The 24,040-nt window shown below is 35.7% G+C and overlaps 1 protein-coding gene across 1 annotated transcript in view; it reads right to left on the bottom strand.

Moving 5' to 3' along the window:
* GPC5 (glypican 5) overlaps positions 1–24,040 on the bottom strand; it is a gene marked incomplete at both ends in the record, with an annotated part of 1,421,492 nt that overhangs the window by 681,349 nt on the left and 716,103 nt on the right. Inside the window, one exon of the mRNA XM_080916837.1 lies at positions 19,271–19,430. Coding sequence (XP_080772963.1) covers positions 19,271–19,430 — 160 coding nt within the window. The remainder of the gene's footprint in view (positions 1–19,270; positions 19,431–24,040) is intronic.

The raw sequence follows: 24,040 nt of genomic DNA, 5'->3' as shown, positions 1-24,040 counted from the left end.
CCGTCCCAACCTTCCTCTCACATCCTCACACACACACACACACACACACACACACACACACACACACACACACACAAAACTGGAGCTGAACTAAAATAAATAGAATCCACTTGAGATAAAAGGGCAATTTAAAATAATAGTTGACCTTTTCTGTGAGGACCAGAGTTCTGGATCTTCATGGCTCTCTGAGACAGCAGAGCTGGGTGTGGAAGCGAGTGTGGCCAGACTCCTGGCTCTGGTAACAGCAGCAGGCTGTCTGCCTGCTCACCTCCTATTTAACTTATCCATCTCTGCCATCTAGATGCATTCTGTCAGAAGCTGTAAACTCACAGCTTTTACAGAAATTTTGTTCAAACTCCTGCTGCTTCATGTTAGACCTTCCTCAGGAGTGAGAATGGAAGAAAGTTAATTGTAGTGACACTTTTACTCACTGCTCTGCAGCTTCTGATATCCTTTGGTCTTGTGTCTATTTCCTGCCCTTTCCTTTCTATTGTTAATACTCATTTCATTTGAGAACACTATGACATCTGAAATTTTATGTCCTTGGAGCTTTTAATTCCCAACACCAGGAACCAATTGGATGGCTCAGGTAATTACTCTATTCACTTGGCTCCTCTCTTAGATAGCCAGTGATGGACAATGAAGTCATCTGACTTTGGTTGTACAACGGAACTTCTTCCACCGTCTTTGAGCTGGAGAGACTTCTCAGCACCGCTCAGATTTGGGTCCAGACACTTCTTTGATAAGATAATTAACATAGGGTCTTGGACATCATGTGTTTTCATAGAAAATAAACTGCACATACAATTGTGAGGAAAGCATAAATACCTTCTTGGGCCAGGTAGGCTGATCTATACCTGAAACCCTACCTCTGAGAAGCTGAGGCAGCTCTTCCAGAGGTCCTGAGTTCAATTTCCACATGGTGGCTCACAACCATCTTTAATGTGATACTATGACCTCTTCTGGTGTGGCTGAAGGCAGCTGCAGTGTACTCATATAAACAACATAAATAAGTCTTTTTTTTTTAAGAGAAACTGGGGCAGGGGAATTTTTAATTCACTGCAGGTTTGGGCTTCATGGAAAGTCCTTAATTTTTTAAATTATTTTATTGGATATTTGCTGTATTTACATTTCAAATGTTATCTCCTCAACCCCACTCCCTGTTCTAATCCCTGCCTCCACTTGCTTCCATGAAGGTGTTCCCTCTCCCAATCACCCTCTCCACCTCAGTACCTTGTCATTCCCCTACACTGGGAAAAGGCACATAAACTGAACCAAAGGCCTCTTCTCTCATTGATGCCAGACAATGCTATCCTCTGCTACATATGCAACTGTAGTCATGGGTCTTTCCATGTGTGCTCAATGTTTGGTGTTTTAGTCCATGGGAGTTATGGAGGGTTTTGGTTGGTTAATAATGTTGTTCGTCTCCTGAAAAACTTGCATATCTTTTCAGATCTTCAGTCCTTTTTCTAGTTTCTTCATTAGGGTCTCTGTGTTCAGTGTTCAGTCTGATGGTTAGTTGCAAACATGCCCAGCTGCATCTGTTTGACTCTGACAAAGCTTTTGAGGATGCATCTATATCTGGTTCCTGCCAGTAAGCAATCTTGGCATCAGAAATAGTGCTTGAGTTTGGTGGTTGCATATGGGGTGGATCCCCAGGTGAGGCCGTCTCTGATTGATCTTTTCTACAATCCCTGCTCCTCTGTTTTACCTTCTATTTCCTCCTGTGAGTGTTTTGTTCTCCCTTTTAAGAAGGACATTCTGTCTTCCTTTCTCCACATTCTGTTTTTGCTTCTTTTTGAGCTTTACTAAACCAAGGATCTGTGATTTTTTTTTCCTAGGGCATTCAGAGCTTTTGGGGACTAGTATCTGCTTTTCAGTTAGTGCATACCATGTGTGTTCTTTTGTGACTGGGTCACCTCACTCAGGATGATAGTTTATAGTTTCATTCACTTGCTTAGAAATTTTAAGTTACTGTTTCTAATACCTGAGTAGTAATCCATTGTGTAAATGTACCCCTCTTTCTGTATCCATTCTTTTGTTGAAGGATATTTGGATTCGTTATAGCTTCAGGTTGTTATAAATAAGGCTGCTTTAAACATGGTGGAGCATGTGTCCTTGTTATATGTTGGAGCATCTTTTGGGTATATTTCCAGGAGTGGAATACCTGAGTTTTCACTTAGTACTATGCTTAATTTTCTGAGGAACTGCCAGAGTGACTTCCAGAGTGTTTGTATAAGCTGGTAATCGCACAAACAGTGGAGGAGTGTTCTGCTTTCTCCACATCTTTGCCAGAATCTGCTGTCACCTGAGTTTTTGAACTTAGCCATTCTGACTGGTGTGAGGTAGAATCTCTTTGATTTGCAGTTGCCTGATGACTGGGGATGTTGAACATTTCTTTAGGTGCTTCTTGGCCATTTAATATTCCTCAGTCGAGAATTCTTTGTTTAGCTCTGTACCCCATTTTTAATAGGATTCTTTGATTCTCTGGAGTCTAACTTCTTGAGTTCTTTGTATATTTTGGATATTCACAATCTATCAGATATAGGCTTGGTCAAGATCCTTTCCCAATCTGTTGGCTGCCATTTTGTCTTCTTATCAGTTTCCTTAGCCTTACAGAGACTTGGCAATTTCATAGTCTCATTTGTTAATTCTTGATCTTAGAGCATAAACTATTGGTGTTCTGTTCAGGAAATTTTCCCCTGTGCCTATGTGTTCTAAGCTCTTCTCCACATTTTCTTTTAATAGGTTCAGTGTACCTGGTTTTTATATGGATGTTTGATTCACTTGCACTTAAGCTTTGTACAAGGAGATAAGAATGTATTGATTTGCATTCTTCTGCATGCTGACTGTCAGTTGAACAAACACCATTTGTTTAAGGGGTTGTCCTTTTTTGATTGAATGTTTTTAGCTCCTTTGTCAAAGATCAAGTGACCATAGATGAGTGGTTTCATTTCTGTGTCTTCAATTTTATTCCATTGATCTGCCTAACTCTGTACCAGTGTAAAATAAATCAATAAACTTTGCACCCATTACTTTCCCTGTTAAAATTCTTCTTACTAATTAGAAAAAAATATTTACTGAATGATTATAAGAATGTTTGTGAATGTGTATCTTTGTATATATATTTGTGAACACACACACACATACACACACAAGCACACACTCACACACTAATACAAGCAGGCACATACACACACACACACACACACACACACACACACACACACACACACACACACACACATACAGCTTTCATCCCATCTCCCTTCTGCCTGCCTTTCTTTCTGGAAGTTCTGCCTCTACTTTCTGCCACCAATCCAGTGTCTGCTCTTTATTTTACAAAGGGCTAGTCTGAAGCAATCAGCATCAGTAGAACACCTGATCCATCTCTTTGGGCTGCCCTTTGGCATTGTGGGCTGCTAGACATTCACCAAAACAGCTTGCTTTTAATATGGTAATCTCAGATAATCATCTTTTCAGCTGGTGAGGAAGGACAAGCTTTTACATATAGAAGGCTTGCAATGGGCTATGGAGAGCTCAATACCAATAATTCTGTTATCCCTTAACTTTACCTTTACAGCAACCAACAAGAAAATATTCAGGAACACACCTTCATACCACATGTGATATAGGTCATCCTAACATGTCTTTATGTTTGTTTGTATGTATATAAGCATGTGTGTATATATGTGAATGTGCTTGTGTATATAACATTTATCTTTCATCTATCTCTATTATCTATCTATCTATCTATCAACTATTTATTTAAGGACATTTAAACTGTGGGTCATTTACACATTCTACAGTGCAGTTACTTTTATTTTATTGATGAACTAGAAAGACTCTTCACTTTCAGAACCATCTTCCTTGGTGCAACTAAGAGATCCCATCATGACTGACTATGAGTAAAAGGGTGAAAGAAGGCAGCCTTGAAGGATGATTCAGCCTTGACATAGCCAAGTGGAAGTTTGCAATCACATCCTTAATTTATTGGAATCTACCACAAATTGAACCTATTTATCTCTGTATCTCTGTATCTATGTATATGTATATGTATATATATATATATATATGTGTGTGTGTGTGTGTGTGTGTGTGTGTGTGTGTGTATCTGTCTATCTATGTATCTATTTATATATCTATGTATCTATTTGTCTATCTATTATCTATCTATCTAGCCTATCTACTCTGTCTAATCTCTCTATATTATTTCATCATACTCATCTATCTTACATTTATCTCTGTGTGTGTTCCTGTCCCTAACAAAATGAACATCTGTTTTCTTAGGGACAGAGATATCTTTCTAACAATTTTTTTAATGGGGCACAGACAGATGATAAAATAGTTGTTATTTTATTAATGATAAGTTCTCAAGATGTTTTAAGACTTGTCAGATCTTGAATAAACACCTCTGTGATTTAGGTGTGTAAAGCAGCAGCCCCCTGAGAAGAGCACCTGTCATGGCTGACCCATCCTCATGAGTCTTCAAACTTCCAAACTTCGGCAGTACAAGTATCATCTAGTAATACTTCCCTGAAAATCTCTTTCTAAGTTTTCTCACATTCCTTAGGTATAGTTCCCTGTATGACTTAAATTAGTGAACTAACCGTTGTTCTGGTGGTTTTTTACCTGATGACTTTTATAACCAAAAACTACTTTCAGCAAAATCAACCATTATTTCACACAGTAGTATTTACAGAAACAGAGTCAGGGTGCTAAATAGGTTTTGTGTGCCTTTTGCAGGGTTAGCAAAAGAGATTGGAGATATAGTCAAGGTCCCAGAAGGACAGAAGTGGAGACTCAATTAGAGGCCATTTATCTATGGGCTGAAATTTTTGACAAAGCCTGATGGTTTACTGAGGATCCTCTCAACTGCTTACTTCAATAAATTCTTGCTCATTATGAAGCATGTTCATGAAACCATTTCATTTTTAATTGCATTTGAAAAATTTAAGGTAATATTTTAAAATGTCTTTATAACAGATTTCTTTTTGCTTCATAAGTTTCTATTTTAATTTTCTATTTATCTATAGATGTGAAAATCATAACCAAAATTATGTAGTACAGAATTTCTTATACAGGGTGACAAACCATATTGTAATTGTATTCTTGGTAAAAATTCCTTTTCTTGTGTCTGAACATTACTCTACAGCATTGATACTAGGGGCCCTATAACTCAGAAAAACAACAACAATGAAAAAAATCCATGTTTCGGTGACACAGAAGGACAATTGCACTCATTATATGATAATTGTTGAAAGTATATGCTTTTCACAAAAAGCACTCTAGGTGAGTACCACCTACTATTATCTAGTATTTTAATAGTGTTAGTTCATTTGAAAGCTTTTTAAAAATAGAACGTTGCCATTCTATATTTAGTAGCTTGTAGGTAATTAAAGAAATCTCTGACAGAAAAAATTCTTACTATCTTTATGACTCCTGACATTGTTCACTGAATTTGAACAAACTTTGCTTGCACATATATAGGAATAGTATGCAACCATCACAAGTTGTTGTCAAAGAGACCAAAATGTCCAAAATATAATTAACTCAATTAACTATGTGTTTGATTTATATTTTGTGTGCTGGAGAAATGAAATACTTAATAAAGTTATGGATAATTTTATTCATATATAAATATAAGCTTGCCGATTTTAAAAGTAACATTTTTCCTTATTTCCTCTATTCTAATGCAGTCTTATTTTCTTTTATTTCTTTGATTATGTAAAAATAGCCTCTTTCACTCATTCACCATATATCCATGCAGTAGTAAGGACTTTTTTGTTGTTGTTCTGTGAGTATAAACATGAAGCACATTTCATGCAGAAATTCATGGTCTGAGAGGAAATAGAGAATACATATGTGCAGGTATTAGAAAAATATTTCTGTGATTATTACCACTTTCTCCCTTTAAAAAAGACCTGTATCATGTCTGGTTGATCAAACATGTTTAGAAGTTTAGTTTTTCATGCCCATGACCTCTGTAGTCACATGTCCACACATGCCCATATCTTCCCTAAGACACACACAAAAATAACATAAATAAACCATTGTTTTAAAGAGTTCAAGCCCAGAATAGTCAAGGCCCTGTGTAAAAATCAAAACAAGACCCACAAATACTTTTTAAAAGATGGTCAGGCAAATAGCTCCTCATGACAATTATGTATTGCAGGGACAGGTTACTAGAGAAGGCATGGAAGAGTTCATGTAAAGAGATGAGAAACTCACTTTAATGTACTAGTTTCAATACTGTTATTCTTGTACTGTGCCTGAGTTGGTGATGGCCTCCAATCTTCAGAGTAATGGCAAGGCCCCTTATTACTGATTCAAGAGCTGACCTCATTAGTTCCTAGAGCACAGTCTATACAACATTCTCAGAGGTAATTGTCTTCCTTACAAGCTTCTCCCACCCCTGTCTTTAATTCTCAGGCTTCTGGGTTCTCTATCTGTTTTCTCTTTTTGTTGCGATCACTCCTTGGCTCTTCATATCCCAGGACTCTGCAGGGCCAGTTTGTTTCCATTCCTTCCAAAGTCTTTCTCATTGTCTCTAACACTGAACTGTATATTCTTATATGCCCCCTAAGACCACTTTCCCCAAATGCATTTCTCCACACTCCAACATTATTTCCCAATGACTCATCTACGGATTGAGGTTTGACATTTGTTTGGCGACTAGCACAGCTAATTAAGAATAAGAAGAAAGTTTGCCCTGAATGTGCGCATACGTGAGTGATGATGGGGACAGAGGGGTTAAGAATACACAAACACACACACACACACACACACACACACACACACACACACACACACACACACAAAAGAGCTGGTGCTGCATAAGTAAATCATTAGTGACTCTAGATAGAGTTCAAATTACATAGATACATTTTTATCATTTAAGAGGGTGCAATTGCTCTGAAAGTGTTATGACATAAAACCTATGTTATTTTGCAAAATTATAATAAAGGCCTAAAATTAATGTTATGCTATTTAGAATGGAAACATAATTGCTCATATTAAAAAACAGAGACACATTAATGTTATAAGAAAATTAAAGAAAGTCAAACACAAACTTAACCTAAAGCCGTGAATGTTATCTTAATGCATCTCTAAAATTGAGACATGACACATCAATCTAGAATATTAGACATGTTCTGAGCTACACTTCTCCACTTAACAATTAGCATGCAATAATTATGTTCAGCTTATTAATTCTTACTCAAAATAGCACACTAAAGTAGTGTAAAATATTCCAATCAGGTCCTCAGTAGGTGAAAATATGAAGGTTATTTATGCAACTCACACATATGTATAATTGTGGATGAAACTGTACCTGTCAAATTTGTATTTTGAGTCAGTTTTGGTCTTTACATATAAACATATTTACACTCATTTGGCTTCTGGATAATAGTGTTGATTAAAATTAACATCAATGTTTTTAATTCATTTGAGCTGTTTCCAGTGTTAATTAAGATGTGTCTCAGAATTCTGTACACTAACCTCTTATCAGTTCACTGTATACAGGACATTTTTATTAAATACTTCTTGTAGGGATACATTATAGTAAGGAAAGTGAAACCATCATTCCAAAGCTTTATTGGAAGTAATGCTCATTAATATTAGCTTCTGTGTTTTTCTGGAAGGTTTTTTTATTTTTGGTGGTATAAATTCATAATCGACATATTAAACCAATGCAGAGATAATTCATACATAATTTATGTAAGTAGGGTGATGTAGAAGTTACTTTTCTCATGGCTATGGAAACATGCCTGACAAACAGAAAGCCGAATAAGGGAGACATATTTCAATTTGCTGCTTAGCTGTTTATCGTGTCTTGGAATTTATGGTGACAGAGCATGAGGTAGTTGATCATATTGCTGGCACACTCAATACTGCTTGAGGACTGTGACTGCTCTTGCCCAGTTTGCTGAATCTCTCTTATGGAGTCCTGGACACCAGTCTATGGATGGTCATACTCAGAGTTAAGGTGGAACTTCCCAATTTTGTTAACCTAATTTAAATTAGCCTTCATGGGCAGACTTCATGACTTGTCTTCTAACTCCAAACCCTATCAAGATGCCAATCAATATAATACATAAGAGCTATTAATGGCATGACCACAAGATGGATGTAGAGTTTCACTTAAAGATAAAAATACATACAATAGCTATTACAGCTCATAAACTAAGATGTGTTCTTGAGTTAACCACAAGAAACAATGAGATTCTTGCAACTGGATTTAAAAGCAAACATTCCTTTTATAGTAAGTATACAGAATGTTGGAGAAATGTGTGCCCAATCCTTATACACAGATACTACAGGTAGAGTGGTGATAGAATTAGTAATAAGGGGAGCGAGAAACTCAAATGATATTTAGTACTTTAAACCTTGGTTTGGTTTGCCTTTTATTCATTTATTTATCACTCAGTTGTCCTTACTAGATTTTCATCATCCCTGCACAAGGGGCTCTGTGGAAAACTCAATCGTCTCAATTGTAGGTTCTCAGAGAAACACTTCACATAGCTGTGCACTGGTGAAGCTTGGTTCTCAGCCAATTTAAATAAAAGCCTCACTGATTCCAAGGCTAAGTCCCTAGGCTCTGATCTCTCAGAAGACAGCCAGTTCCCATTATTCAATATCTCCAACCAAGAATGAGCTATTTTATCTCAGCTGTGAACATTTCCCTTTGGAACTCAGAAGGAAATTGTAAAGCAGGTCTTAAGTGCATAATGGTATACATACTTACAGGAAATTTAACAGTTTGTTGCCACTGAAACTAGAAAGAATCACATCAATTTTCAAACAATAAATAGGCTTTTGGTTCACTATTAATAGATGCTGTATCAGATAAAGTCCACAATGGGAGACAAAAGTCCTTTAAGAGATAAAATAATAAAAAAAATTGACACATTTAATATTTAAGGTTAAGTGAACAAAATTTGAAGGCTGGTATGCTCTTATTAATTGGACCTAAACAGGGGGAAAGATGGGATAACTAGGTTCTAGGGCGTGGTCAGTGGGTGTGGATCTGAGAGTATGGTCACATCCACATGATGTTCAGACAGCCCTCTAAGAGACTCTGTTATAAGTGATCTCAGCTTGGCATTTTTTCAGGAAGTTCATACACCTGCACCTCTAATGCTTATCTATCTTCTCCTATGCTCCTTGACAGTTTTTACAACAAAGAACTATCATTTCTCCAGGACCTGAGAGAAATCCAGAAAAATATGTTGCAAGTAATAAAAATACTATATCCCTGGTGGGAGGACAGAAAGTTCGCACTCAGTAGATTTCCCTCTGGAAGAGAAGTTGAAGAAACACCACTGTTACTAGGAGAAGGACCCTGCTCTTTATTAAAGGCTGGTTGAAGCTAGAAACAGAACAGATTTTCTGTCCTCACCCCAAAAACGTTTCATTCCCCAAATTGACACTATAGGAAGCATGTAAAGTAATTAATATTAATCAGTTCAATGTAAGCCTTTTTCTACCTAGTTCAAACAATTTAATATATATATATATATTATAATATGTTTAATAATGATTCAATTTAATTATATTTAATAATAAAGCAAATATTTTATTGATTATTTTATTTATTTACATTTCCCAGGTCCTGTTTTCCCTCATTCTCCCCTCCACAAAGCCTCATCCCATCCTCCCTCCCCTTTTGCCTCTAAGAGGGTGCTTCCCAACTCCCCAGTCACTCCTATCTAATCCGGCTGGCGTCCCCCTTCACAGGAGCAACAAGTCTACACAGGACCCAGCTCCTCCCCTCCCACTGATGATAGATTAGGCAATTTTCTTCTCTCTATGTAGCTGGAGCCATGGACCCACCCATATATACTCGTTGGTTGGTGGTTTAGTGCCTGGGAGGTCTGGGGGTCTGGTTGGTTGATATTATTATTCTTAGTATAAGGTTGCAATCCCCTTCTGCTCCTTCCATCCTTCCCTGTCTCTTCCACTGGAGTCCCCAGGCTTATACTGAGGTTGGCTGTATCTGCATCTGACTTAGCCAGGTACTGGCAAGCCTCTAGAGGACAGCCCTTCTGGACTCTTGTCTACAGACATCTTGTCTGAAGGATCTGAATGACTACAAGACCTGACACTAACTTCCTGATAAGACTGATAACTAACAGTTTTCCTTGAAGTGTGCACAGTGGACACTAAGTCTGCCTCTTTCTCTTTCAGTTCTTATCTGCAAATAACATTACATGGTGGTTTGAAGTCTCCCGTCTCAGAACAAAGCCTGACTCTCTATTTGAAATACAAGAATCAATGGGAGTGAAGGAATGTCCAACACACAACTGAGAGGCATAATGATATTTATCATGTGTTCAGGACAGAGGGATTTACTAGTTCAGCTAGGAACAAGTAAAGTAGAGGTGAATAGGAAAAACTAAAAAAGGTTAAATGGTAAAAGCAGTGGATCTTATTTAATGTGCAGACTGAATGCTGAAGAAGATCACAGAATAACTCTTTCATTTCTGGCTTTGGAAGACAGGGACTAGCCATCCATCAACTGAAAAATAAGTGAAAGTTTAAAAACTGAATTGAGAGGAGAGTGAATATGTTCCATTTTCAACTCATCAATTTATTGCCTGCCCATCAGAACTTCTCATATCATTTGTGCCTTCTGCCTCAAATACTGGATTTTCTTTACAGTTGAGTAAATGCATTATTTCTTCCAGAAGAAAGCTGAGGCTATGAGCAGTATTTCTCTCTGTTTTCTTGTGTGTCATAGAGACTTCTGCCTAATCCCCTAACTGCTACTGTCATTCTGCCCAGAAGAGGCTTGTTCCAGGACAAACATGAAGATTGTGTGGCACCAAAGTCATAGTAGTACTCGAAGCCTTTTTCTTTTGTAAATGTTCTAGTTGGAAGTGATTTAATTCTACTTCCCATCTATTTGTGATCCTCTATTAAAATCTAACTCGATATTAATTTCAGAATGCTATCCACTCATAAAGACACATCTCAAATTGATTATTTCTATCATTTATCCTTACTGCATCATGTTCTCCATTTTAGTTTCATTTCACAACATAACATTTACTTAACACATCTTTCTCTCCTAGGCTTTGAAAACCTAAAAGCTACAAAGGCCACATATATCTTAAGAAAATTATCCTATAAACAGGAACATGTACTAGCTTATTCATATGCTTAATCTGCTATGTATATGCACATAATATTGTATATTCAATGAGAAAGTTTGTGTCAAAGTAATGTGTTAAAAAGAGCCAAAAAATGCCATTTACAAAATAGGCCACAAAAACTATCAGTAAGCAAACAAACAAACAGTAAGTGATCATGAGATACAATAGTTGTCGGTGGTTAAGTTATGACCATGGCAGCTTTAAACTTCTGAGTGTTTGAAATTTTTCATAGTGTGCATACTTTAGAAAGCTTGAAATTGTTAATTATGATAGTCAGAGTCATGCACATATTCTCTAACCTGTGTGTCAGCTATCTTTTTGAGCTGGGCACAACTAATAAGGAATGTAGTAAAAACAAAAACCACTCTTATGCCCTATGCTTGGAACGTGGGTATAACTTTAACATTCATCAAATGAACAGAAAGAGAAGACACAGCTGGTCACATTAGCCAACATCACCCCAATGTCATCCAAACATCAGCTTTTCCACTAGTTTCCCCCACAGCTCAACATCGTCTCACCTTACATTTGATGGAAGTTGATTTCAAGTTTCCTCACCTTTTGGAACAGAGTAAATATTATTCCAAAACAAATAATTTAAGATAACATTTCACACTGAACATGACATATTAGAAAAATACACAATTTACCCAATTTAAAATAAAAAAAAAACATGAGTCAAAATTAGAACATTTCAGAGTTTGTTAGAGCTACAACATAAAAAAATAACAATTTGATTTAAAAATGAAAATCCAAAGCTACTTCAGCAATTCGACCATGGGATAAAACTGAAAGCAGAGCTGAATTTTAACAACCATAACTGGGGGGGGGAGGAGTTTTTCAGTTCAAAAGTAGATTAAAAGGATTTGGGAAGATATTAAAACTAAGCAAGAGAATTTTTACAAATATGTAGCAGCTCTTCCTGAACAAAAATTGTAAAGAGGAGAGAACAAATTATTAAAAGTCAAACTTTCAATAAGAAGCCCCTGAGAAAATATTTAACAGTAGAAATTGAAAAATTACAGTAGACGCCTGAGAATATAAACTCAGAACTACCAATGGAGGAGTGAAATTACTGCACATCATAGAGAGGACAAACTGTTTGGCACAGGGAGGGATATTGAGACCATCTCCATCCATTCTCCCAGCAATCCATTCTACATAAAAATGCAAAAAGAGCAAATGGAAGCCAACATGCTTATATTCAGCAAAACTAGTTTTTGATTATGAAGGGCAAGATGACTTGTAACCATGAGAGAACCTGTTAGGTGTTCTGTCATGAGAGCTGGAGGAATGAAGGTGAGACCAATTGGGACCTTGACCAACTAGTGCTGAAAAATATATGCTTAGTAGAGAATAAGCAAAAAATTAGACAATATTATGTGAATTAAATACCTACTCACCAGTCTTTATCAAGCAATTATGTATATTATAAGCATCAACTGAGGAAAAGAGTATAGTCACTGCAAAACTCTGCTTAACTAGTGTCAGTAATAGTAATAAATGTATATATATTTAGAGTGATATTATTCTGACATTTCAGTATATTTGTTCTATAACAAAATACTTGGTTAATGAATATATATATATATATATATATATATATATATATATATATATATAATTTCTTATTCTGTCCTAAATTTCTATCTCCAGTATATAGATTGTGGCCATGGAATACCACCTCCTAATAAATGAACTAAAACTTATGTAAACAGACATTATATCATATTTGTAACATTGATACCCATGCTGCATTTGATATGACTTGCTAAACATTCAGTAAAGAGGAGCAAAGATTTCATTAATAATAAAAACCATTTTACAAAACAAGTTTTAAATGGAAGGATATTTTGGAAAGTATGAAACCATTTTAACTCTGGAATTTACAAAGCTGTTCCAAATTATTTTCTTGGTGTCATTCAAAACTTTGTAAAATAATTAGTCATCATCTGAAGAAATCAGGTAGCAAAAACATTCATCTTAAAAAACAGATTCAATGATCAGACAAACTCAGGATCTAGTCTTCATTTTCAGGGAATTATGTGGCTCAATCTAGTAGTCTGCGTTCTGTTACTGTGACAAAACACACAGAGCTTAATGATGACTGAAGCAAAGGATTCATTAATCTCATAGCTTAAAGATAAAATGCATGGTCACAATATGAAAGCGAGAGCATGTGTCTATGTGTGTGAGCATGTGTGCATATGTATGTGTGTATGAGTATGTGTTACAGGATATTCATCACACTGTGAACTATGAATCCTGAAATTTTGTTTACTGAATTAAAAAAACTGTTTTTAGTTTTGTTGTGGTTCATCCTTTAGGACTCAACTTTAATTGCTCTGGCTGGAATACAGACATGTCCTTAGTACACAACTTTAATCTCAAACAATGAAGGTAAAATTAATTTGTAAAAGAAAGTAGCCAGGTTTGAAACTGATGTCTAGGTTTGACGGAATTGGATATGCCCAACTTTCACCAGAAGAGAGAAGCAAGGAAAAAAATTGATAAAGCAGTGCAGAGATAGAAAGGAGGCAGTTTTACTGAAACATTTTTGCAGTGATAAGAACAAGTTAGATACAAGTGAAGACAAAATGAGCCAGAGAATGAGAAGGAGCTAGATGATTTAAAAAACTTATGGTCAAAATTAGAATGAGGCCAGGGAGAGCAATACAGGAAAAACTTAGCAAAAAGGAGAGAGAGGAGTGGGAGAAAGAACAACCAAGTCGAACAAGCCAGCCAGAGATCAGAAAGAACTAGAAAGGGGTGAGTTAATTCAGCACGAGCTCTCGGAGGATGACAACATTCTAGGCTTAGATAAGATTGTACAGAGTCTAGAAGCTTTCGGGACTAGACTTAGGTTAGCAGATAGTGGCAAGAAGCTTCTGAGATGTCAATTTCTGCAGAATAAAAGAAAAAAGTTACTGTTATCTCTCTCTCTCTTTCTGTGTGTGGGGGGATGTATGAGGGAGAGAGAGAGAGAGAGAGAGAGAGAGAGAGAGAGAGAGAGAGAGAGAGAGAGAGAGAGAGAGAGAGAGAGAGAATATATATATGATGGGGCATATCATGACAGCCAGCAGTTACTCATGGGCAAAAGGGAGGCTTTTATAACAATGTATGTTTTAAGAAATAACTTGGTACTCCTAGAAGTACTCAAAGAATGTGTTTCCAATGACCTAAAGAGTTTCTTCTAAATCCAAAGAGTTTTATAAAGACTTAATTGTTTTATATGTATGTGTACCTTCACAGATGTATGTGTTGTGTGTGAGTACAGATGCTTGTGGAAGCCAGAGTGTTTCAAATCCCCTGAAACCGCAGTAATAAGCAGTTGTAAGTTGTAATAAGTGGGTTCTGGAAAAAAAACTCTGGTCTCAGTAAACTCCATATGAATGGAAACACTTTCAGAGGAAGCTCCTAATTGGTTTCTAAGGCTGTTTAAGGATCATTTGGGAAGGTAGATATAATGTCACATATATACATATCAATGCCAATCCCCATCTTTATGTGATTGCTATAACTTCAACATGATCAAAAATCTTACTTTGTTGTAAATTCATCGAGGCAAAGACTTTCATCTGTTTTATTCAGCACTTCCCTTCAGTGGTTGGCTGGGGGCAAGAATGGGTCCTACTTTTAACTCTCTGTAGAGGTAGTCGCTCTATCTTCCAAATGCTGTAGCCTAGGTAGTAAAGTTGTTGTTCTTTTATGGAAATCCAGGCACAGTATAACTAGGTACAAACTAGATGGAAATGTCTTATTAAAGACATATTTTATTTTCTTGCACATTTTTTATATTTATTTTCCTAACCAGGTCACTGCACTTCTGCCAACATCCTGAAATACACTTAAAATCACAGAGAAACCTCCTTGTATTTACATTTCAAATGTTATACTTTTTCTCCCACTCCCATCCTCCTCTCTCTCCCCTTGCTTCTATGAAGAAGCTCCCTCTTCCAACCACCCACTTTCACCTCAGCACCTTGGCATTCTCCTCCTACACTGGGAAAATGAGCCTTCACTGGACCAAAGGCCTCTCCTCCCATTGATGCCAGAGACTGCTATCCTCTGCTGCATATGTACCTCTGGCCATGGTTATCTCCATATGTGCTCAGTGGTTGGTGTTTTAGTACTTGGGAGTTCTGGAGGGTTTGGTTCATGAAGGAAGAACAGATTTTTTTTTTATTTGAAATGCCTTGGATGGTTCAATGGAACACCCGGGAAGGCTCAAGGACCCAAAGAATGTCTTGATATTATGAATGTCCCCAGTCAGTGTGGCCTTCTATTATGACAGATAACAAAGAACTTTAACATGGTCACTCAGAACACCACTGACACACATAATGAATAGGCACTGAAACAATTTACAGAATTTTTTTCAATGAGAATAAAAGTTTAAAAACCATTCTGCTACACACGGTATATAATATTACACAAAAAATTAACAAATATTAGAGCTTTTGACATAGAGGAATTTGCAGGTGTTTTCTAATGTCTAATATCTAAATAAACTTGCAGTCATATCTATTTTATGTGATACTGTTACTGTGAGCCAACTTATTAAAATAAACTTGCTCATTGTTACCCAATATGAATTATTTAAGAACTTCAATGAGTTTCAAATTACTCAGGCCATGGTTTTCCAATAACCTGCTGCCCATTGGTTTACCACATACACATTGGAAATTAAGAAGAAAGTCCAGCAGTTGAAAAGACATTGATTTTAGTCATATTGTTTGTCCTACATGCAAAGAAAGAAAGAACTGGATTATGTTCAGCAACACAGGTGTCCTACCTCAGCTCTTCATGGGGAAGGACATTAGATATAGGTGGATAAAGAGAGGCAAAAAAAAAAAAAAAAAAAAAAAAAAAAAACCCTAGGGATTCAAAGATGCAATCGTACGATTTGAGGTTCTCAATGAATATCTAAATCTATGTAAATCAGACAACTTACCTGTGATGTGAGGTAGTTAGTTCCATTCTGCTGAAACAAAATAGTCTCAATCCCTAGGACTGTACACTATGCATCATAGATGGTTCTTTCCTGTAAGTAATCCTTCAGTTTATAGATAATAAGAAACCACAGGCAGGATTACAAATGGAAAGACTTTACAAAACGTAACAAAGTTGGGGCTAGAAACAGAGCATGGTCAGAAAGAAAATGTGCAACTCTTCTTCTGCTGAGGACCCATTTGGTTCACAGCACTCTGTCAAATGGCTCAAAACTCACAGCAACTACACCTCCAGTAGCACCTCCATTGCTTTCCATGGGTCCCTGCTCTCATATGTACACACATACACACAGAGATACAAACATATGTACACATACACATATACGCACATATGCACACACAAATCATAAATAAAATATTAAATATTAAATTATCGATAAGATTGATGGTTAAATAAAAATCATGCCTAAATAGTAAAGAAATAATATGCTGCTACTAAAATTTTACACATAAACACACACACACACACACACACACACACACACACACAAACACACACACATTAATTCGACTTCTTAAGATTACAAGTGAACCATGAAATTTCTATCAAATTAGCAGTAAACATGAAAAAAAATGACGCATGCAAAGTTCTTAACACAGCAACAGCCCATAAGTTTTTCTAGAACATAGAATTGTCCAGCTGTTGAGACTGCTACAATTCCCTTTACCGTTTGTTCAATGGACCAAAGTAGCACAAACCGAACTAGCGCAAAGTTGTAAACCAGAGTATTGTGATTCTACAAAACCCAAGAAGTGCGGATCACACTGCACAGAACAGCCTTCTTCAGTTCAGCTGGCTATCCACGGTGATTTCCTATCCATAATAAAAACTGATAGACAACAGATATAAACACTTAGAAGTAACAAGCAGCCCACCTGATGCAAACAAATGAGAATTTTTTCGGGCCTTGCCTGGAGTTGCTGGCCATTAACTGTACTTCATGTCCCCCAGTTTTGAAGTGTCCTTTAGTATGACAACCTGGCAATTTCAGCAGTAAATCCAAACAAGGCTTTACAGTAAAATCTCACTCCTCCCATCCCCACAGCAAGGTTGATGAGAAATCCATGGCTGAATATCTTTCACTGAATCTATTTCTCTCAAAAAATAACACAAACTTTATCTATACCAAGTTCTGGAGATTGTAAGTAACTCTAGAATATGAAAGAGTGCCATAAAAATTCCAGTTTTGCATGTATGTGCACAAACATATAGGCATGTATATGGGGAAAATTTCAAATAAATTCATTTAAGCTCCTAATTTTATGTCTGTTCTTGTTCACACTATTCTTTTCTGGCACATATTTTGATTTCTTAGAATCCTGCTAGCATTAAAACAACTAATAAGTGTTTATACACTATATGTTAGTGACATATATATATCATTTTTAAATAGTCATATATATATAACCTATATATAGAAAATAATTTATTGTAAATTAAATAACACTGTCATGATTTCTAAATATAAAAGAAAACCTTTTTACTTTGAGTAAAAATTATCTTACTATTGAAATTTTTTATTTTATTTTTAATGTATGTATCCCTCCAAAAAAATGTAAGAAGAAATATTCATACCAAGTAGAAGAACACATGTCCCTCAATCTGTCATTAGAAGTAGGACGTGCTCCTGCTATAGTAGGAACGCCATTGTTGTTTGTTTCATTGTAAATCAGTTACTACATATTGGTAATTTTTGTGCATATTGTTTTATATTTTTCATCACTATTGGTTTCCAGCTATTTAATCAATATATTTCATTCAGAAAACAAGATTTTTAAATGAATGAGAAGTTGAGATTTTTTTTCTTTGTAGCATTATTACTGAATACTTTTTCTCCCACCACAGAATTTGTATGGTAGAAGGAACTCATGTGCAGTATGGGGTATCAAGCCCATGTAAATCTGGGGCTACAAAGTTCAGAAAGGTCATATCAACTTCAGCCTTGGCAATAGCAAAGCTAATTGATAACTTGGAGCCATGTACTAGGACTATATTTGCCTTGTCATTTTGTTCTCAGTTGATCACTTTTATTATGCTGCCCCATGAACCTATAAGCATGCATGATGTTGGAGGCTATAGATCTATCAATAGAAAGAACAAACAGGAACACTACTTGGTAGTTGCTTTTCTTTCCATTTTTCACTTTTTGAAACTTTTATATTAAAGGTTGTATCTTTTTTCTGTATAGTTAGGTATACATGTGTGCATACTCTTGTATGTGTGCATTCATACATGTGAAATGTGGTATGTGTGCATGCATTCGTGTGTGTGTGTGTGTGTGTGTGTGTGTGTGTGTGTGTGTGTGTGTAAAAAAGATGCTATGTGCTATTCTTTATTACTCTCCATTTTACTTTTCTTTTTGGCTAGAATTTGCCCTTTGAGTTCCAGAAATCCCTCCTCTCCATCTTCCCTGAGATGAGTTAGAGACACTAGCCACGGCACCTGAGTATTTGGGTGTATGTTAAAGGTTCTGATTTATGTTAATCCCCATGTTTATACGATAGGCACTTTACAGGTTGAGCCATCTTTCAGAAACAGTTTATAATCCATACACTTAAAAAAGAAAGTCAACATTAGGTAATATCTTTGCAAAAGTGATAATTCATAGGATTGAACAGTTAGTGTTAAAAGGTGAACATGACCACACACACATGAAATCATAAAAAAACCTACTTAAACTGCATATTCATATGAGATGAATCCAGTTTGATGATAACATAACAACTTAACACAGCAAAACATGTAATAGGTGACATAAAACTGTAAACTTACATGTTTGGTAGTTTAATGGTACTTATCCACCTTGACCATATTATTTATCAATACACATTGACCAGGATGTCATAAAGATTGCTTTTCTTTTAAACTTTAAAATTCTCAAAATTCCTCATGACTCGTCGGTCCTCCACACACAGGTATCATTTCTACATAAACCCGGCAGTGCATGATAAATGTAAACCCAGGAAAACAGTGAAAATCAGACTCATTTCCTTGTCAGTTGCTCCCTTCCGCTTTTGAGTACATGGCATTGTTACATTCACAGCAACAGCTTCCCAATATTTCAAAACCATTTGAAAGTAGTGCTAGATCCTTGCACTCACAGTTTGTGATCTTTAGGGTCCGCTTGACCTCCCCGCTTCCTGATCCCCCACAACCATCTTCGTCATCACAATCTCCACTAGACTGCTCAAGCATGCCATCACCACTGCTGGTCTGAAGAAGCTCCAACTTGTTTGGTTTGGGTGATCTACCCTGTAACAACTGAATAGAGACAATGACAATATATTTATATATTGGCTGAGTATCTTGTACCTGACAATCCATAATTTCTTCAGACACAGAGTTCTTTCTGTCCAAAAATGAATCTATCAAAACTCTAGTGTTACGGACATACACATGTGCAGAATCTCTTGACATTCTTTAGGTTAAGTATATGATCAATGCATATAGTACAGGACAAATGTAAAGTCTGATTTACATTTCCACAAATTGTTTTTATTGTTGCTGTTGGTTTTTTTAGTTGTGCTGTTGTTTTTAATTCAAAGTTTTTACTTGTTAAGAATTTCATTTGCTCTTACAAGCAAAGTAAATGCAATAGTTATTTCCCTTACAGAATAAAAATCACGTTAATATTTTTAATAATATAGTAAATGTTGGGAATTTTTTCCAATCACGTGATGATATAAATAAAAGAATATTTCACTCACAAAACTTGTGAAAATAATCCTAGATGTGGAATTTCTTCTCTAAGGCAATTTGGGGTACATGATATTAAACATAAGCAGGAAGAACACAGATGCTAGGAAGGAAGTATCTGTCTGTTGTTCATTTAATGGGCATTGAAATTATGATTCTTCTCAAAAGGCAGGGAGTGGAATTTCAGTAATTTCCCCAGAAGTGGTATAATGCACAAGAAGAGGTACTGAACCTGTGGTTACACATTCATCAACATGACAGCATCCCAGACTCAAGGATTGTGAAGAAGAAAATAAGTTGCAACAAATATGCTTTGCATTTAAGTATACTTTTATCAAGCAACTTGACTTAGAAGCTCATAAAGTCTGCAACTAAAAACTAACATTTCACAAATTGGAAACAGTATAGATTTTATCAATCTTTAATTTTCTAACTAAAACATCTGAAAACAATGATAGTAACTTAAGAATTCTTGCTTGTTAGCAGTTCTCAAAGTATGTGCCACCAGAATTAAATTTAAATGAATAATTTCAAGTGTTGTCTATTAGTAAAACTTCTTTGATAGATCTAACTGGTTGGACTTTATGCTTGGTCCTAGAGATAGGAAGCAGGGTCATTTCAGTGGTGAAACAGGATACATGGTCAACCATTACAAACTCAACTGGGAAGAGGTAAAGAGATGCATTTTCATTTTATAGCCTCTATGGTATGTTATCCAAGTGTTCTACCTATCATGAAGGTAGCATGATCTAAGGAGCTTGGTCAACTGATAGCAAAGATACTGAGATATAAATCCTCATTCTACATATGTCACTAAGAAACATAGGTACAAGTGAATTATGAGAATGACTAATTCAGCTTCCTTTCTTCTAAAATAATCTCGAGATATTTGTGTGTCATTGTCACATCAAGTGTAAAACAGCAAAACAAAGTAATTTGAAAATAATGGTACAACACCTGAAAAATGAATGCATCTGGTATTTACTTTGTTACTTAATCTATTAAAATGTCATTTAAACACCTAACATTAATGTAAATAACTATCCTATAATGAATCCAGTTATGATGAAGTCATATACAACAACTATAGCAAAAGCCATGCTCTGGTGATGTCTTGCCTCTTCCTGTGACATTCACATTCTTTACCAACTTTTTCCCATATCACCCTTATTTTCCCAAGGATTCTTCTAGTGTTTAACTGGGATCCAGGCCAGAGGACAGACAAAATCTTATGAACAAGAATGCATAAATTTCCGTAATCTAACCCAAGGAATTTGGTCTCAAAACCACAAACAGAAGTCTGATCACTGTAAAACAATACCATTGTGAAAAAAACTTTTGAGTTAAAAGTGATTCAATATGTTAATTGTCAGAAAAATTATTTTTTGATTTAGCATTGATCCTGCTCTAGGTAAAGTGGGATCTAGGAGAATGGAGATAATAGATGAGGCACAACAAAGTCTCATACCCTGAGCATTAAGAACAATCGCATAAGCAAAATTCCCACATCTTCAAGCTATGTACAACCAGAACAAACCAAATGTCAAAAATGTTTTCCATAGAGGCATATAAACATTTAGTTGAATAACATCAGCAAGCAATACTGAGTAATCTGAAATAAACTCCCTCCTATCCACTATACTTAGGAGGAGGACAAAAACACATTCCAAGAATGATTCCATGTTTTGAAGAAACTGAGGTCACAAGACTTTCTCTTTTTCAAGTGTTCTCACAAGCCCTTAGAATTCTCTCCATATAAGCCCATTCCTAGTTTGTGTTCAACAATGGTGAATGGTAACATGAGACATTTATAAGATCACTGGTGATGTTTTGTGCATTTGTTCCTCACTTTATTATCAGGTGAGGAATATCTAAGACTGATGAACTCAAACTTACAAGAAACAATATTACAAAAAGCTAAAATTTGTTTGATTATCTGTGCTGAGCAGATGTGGAAACCGATCCCAGGACTTTCAACTCTACTCTCTAGAACTGGGAAGTTGATTGTCAGAAGATATTTGATTACAATGTGAACCCAAGATTGTGGTATTTACTGAAAATAACTGTTTCTAGTTGTGGCATGGGTCAGCCCTTAGAAAATACATTTAATGATTCATACTGTAATTCAATTTGTTTTTTTTTCTTACGTAAAATTTCTATATTATGAAACTAGCCTAATCTTATATCAGTAAAATCTTTTAAATTTTAAATTTTGAGCTAATAAAAGACAACGTGAAAAAAAAAAAGAAAGAAAATACATTTAATCCCACTGGCTCAAATACAGAAACACCCTTAGTTCATACCTTTAACCCAACCAATAAAGATAAAGTTTGTAGAAGGAAGGAACCATGATGGAAAGTTCTAACTAAGTGGCAGACAGAATGACAAACCAATAAAAATGGACAGAATAGGAAAAGACAAGCGAAGAGAGAACAGTGCAGAAAGAGAACACAGATAGTTTTCCCAGGAGAGTTTTACTGACACTTCACATTGTCAGAGCTTATATGAATGTACTAACTGATTTATCAGATAATTCAGGGTTTATCCAAACTTTTGGGATGGAATTAATAGAATCAAATCAGTATTTTAAAAGACAAGTAGTGTTCTAACTGTTATACAAGGAACAGCAATAAGAATCATGGGTTTTTAGGAAGATGAATACAGGAAATCACTGTATATGAAAGTAAATAAATCTGTATTTAATCAATGTCATTAAGCATCTTGTGACAAAGAATGGATAATGTCAGACCTCCAGGAACTACAAATGGAGTGATCCCTTAGTAGGGAGTTGAGTTGTTAGTATTATAATTCTTCCCATTTCCTGGAATGGATCATTCCTCAGACCCTCTAAATCAATTCAATCCTGGGCAGCCAATTAATTTCAGTTGCAGGAAAACATGAGCTCAATGATGATGCTGGGGTATGAGCTAAAAAATAGATACTACCTTGAAGTGCTAATAATATATGATCATTTGCTGTGTATCAAACATAATGCATTCACATATCTAAATATATGTTGTATATATACATTATACATATATACGTATGTGCTTGTATACATATGTATATATATATATATGTGTGTGTGTATGTATATATGTTTATATGTGCATATATATGCCTATGGTATATATATATATATATATGTATATATATATATATACATATAAATACATATGCACAAATATTTTTGTATTTATACATTAAAGTGTATAGATACAACTGTAGACATACATATATATTTGTATACACATACATACACTCAAATATGTACATATATATATTTCTCTAACATATTCTTAAGAATAGTGTGATCCCACTGGATAAATTATACCCTTAGAATAAGTTATTATATTTCAACATTTTATGTGTTTTCATTTTCTACATTTTGTTGTAATCCTCCTATTTTCCATGTCTTCATGAAGTAGATAAGGCTACTCCTTCTATGATGGTAATCTACCCTCCAAAAATAGGATTACTTACTCCACTGAAAATTCCATATCAATCCTCTCTCCTCTTACATGTTTAGTAAACATGGGGAATATATTTTAAATATTTCACTTCTAAAATGTCTAATTTCCTTTCTCATTTCTATTCTCCCATGGCCTCAGATACCCATGTCTATCCATTTGGTGGCATGTGATTGTTAGGCACCTGAGGTGTTAGCACAGCATGGACCAGGCATACTCTGACCTGATGAATGCTTTAATCCCCAACAGATCCAAATTCTGTGCAGACCACAAGAGAATAAGAAGTGTAAAAAGAAGGAGCTGTTGGAGGGAGTGTTTTGCTTCAGTAACTCTACTTACACATCCTATTTAGTTTCTGCTCTGCTTTCTCTCCTCCATGATGAAATGTTCTCCTCTGAATACCCCTTTCATAATGCAAACCTCTAAAACTGTGAGCAAAATAATTCGTTACTTCTTCAAATTCTTTATATCAGCTACTTTATCACAGAGATGAAAGGAATCCACTACATAGATACATTTGGTTAAAATCACACATGCTTAGTTTCTCACAGGAATTTCCGCAGCAGACTGTGTCCTAACTTCTCGACAGAATACACTTTGTTGTTATCTACAGCAGTTGTGCTGACTAGTTTGTAATGAACCAGGAAGAGGAGGCAAAGATTACCTTACTCTTCTCTGTTGTACAATAAAACCATATTTATCTAT

Source organism: Micromys minutus (genome assembly GCF_963924665.1).
Source record: "Micromys minutus genome assembly, chromosome: 5".
NCBI classification, from domain to species: domain Eukaryota; kingdom Metazoa; phylum Chordata; class Mammalia; order Rodentia; family Muridae; genus Micromys; species Micromys minutus.
The sequence above is the reverse complement of the archived record's forward strand: the minus strand, read 5'-3'. Positions and strand labels throughout refer to the sequence as shown.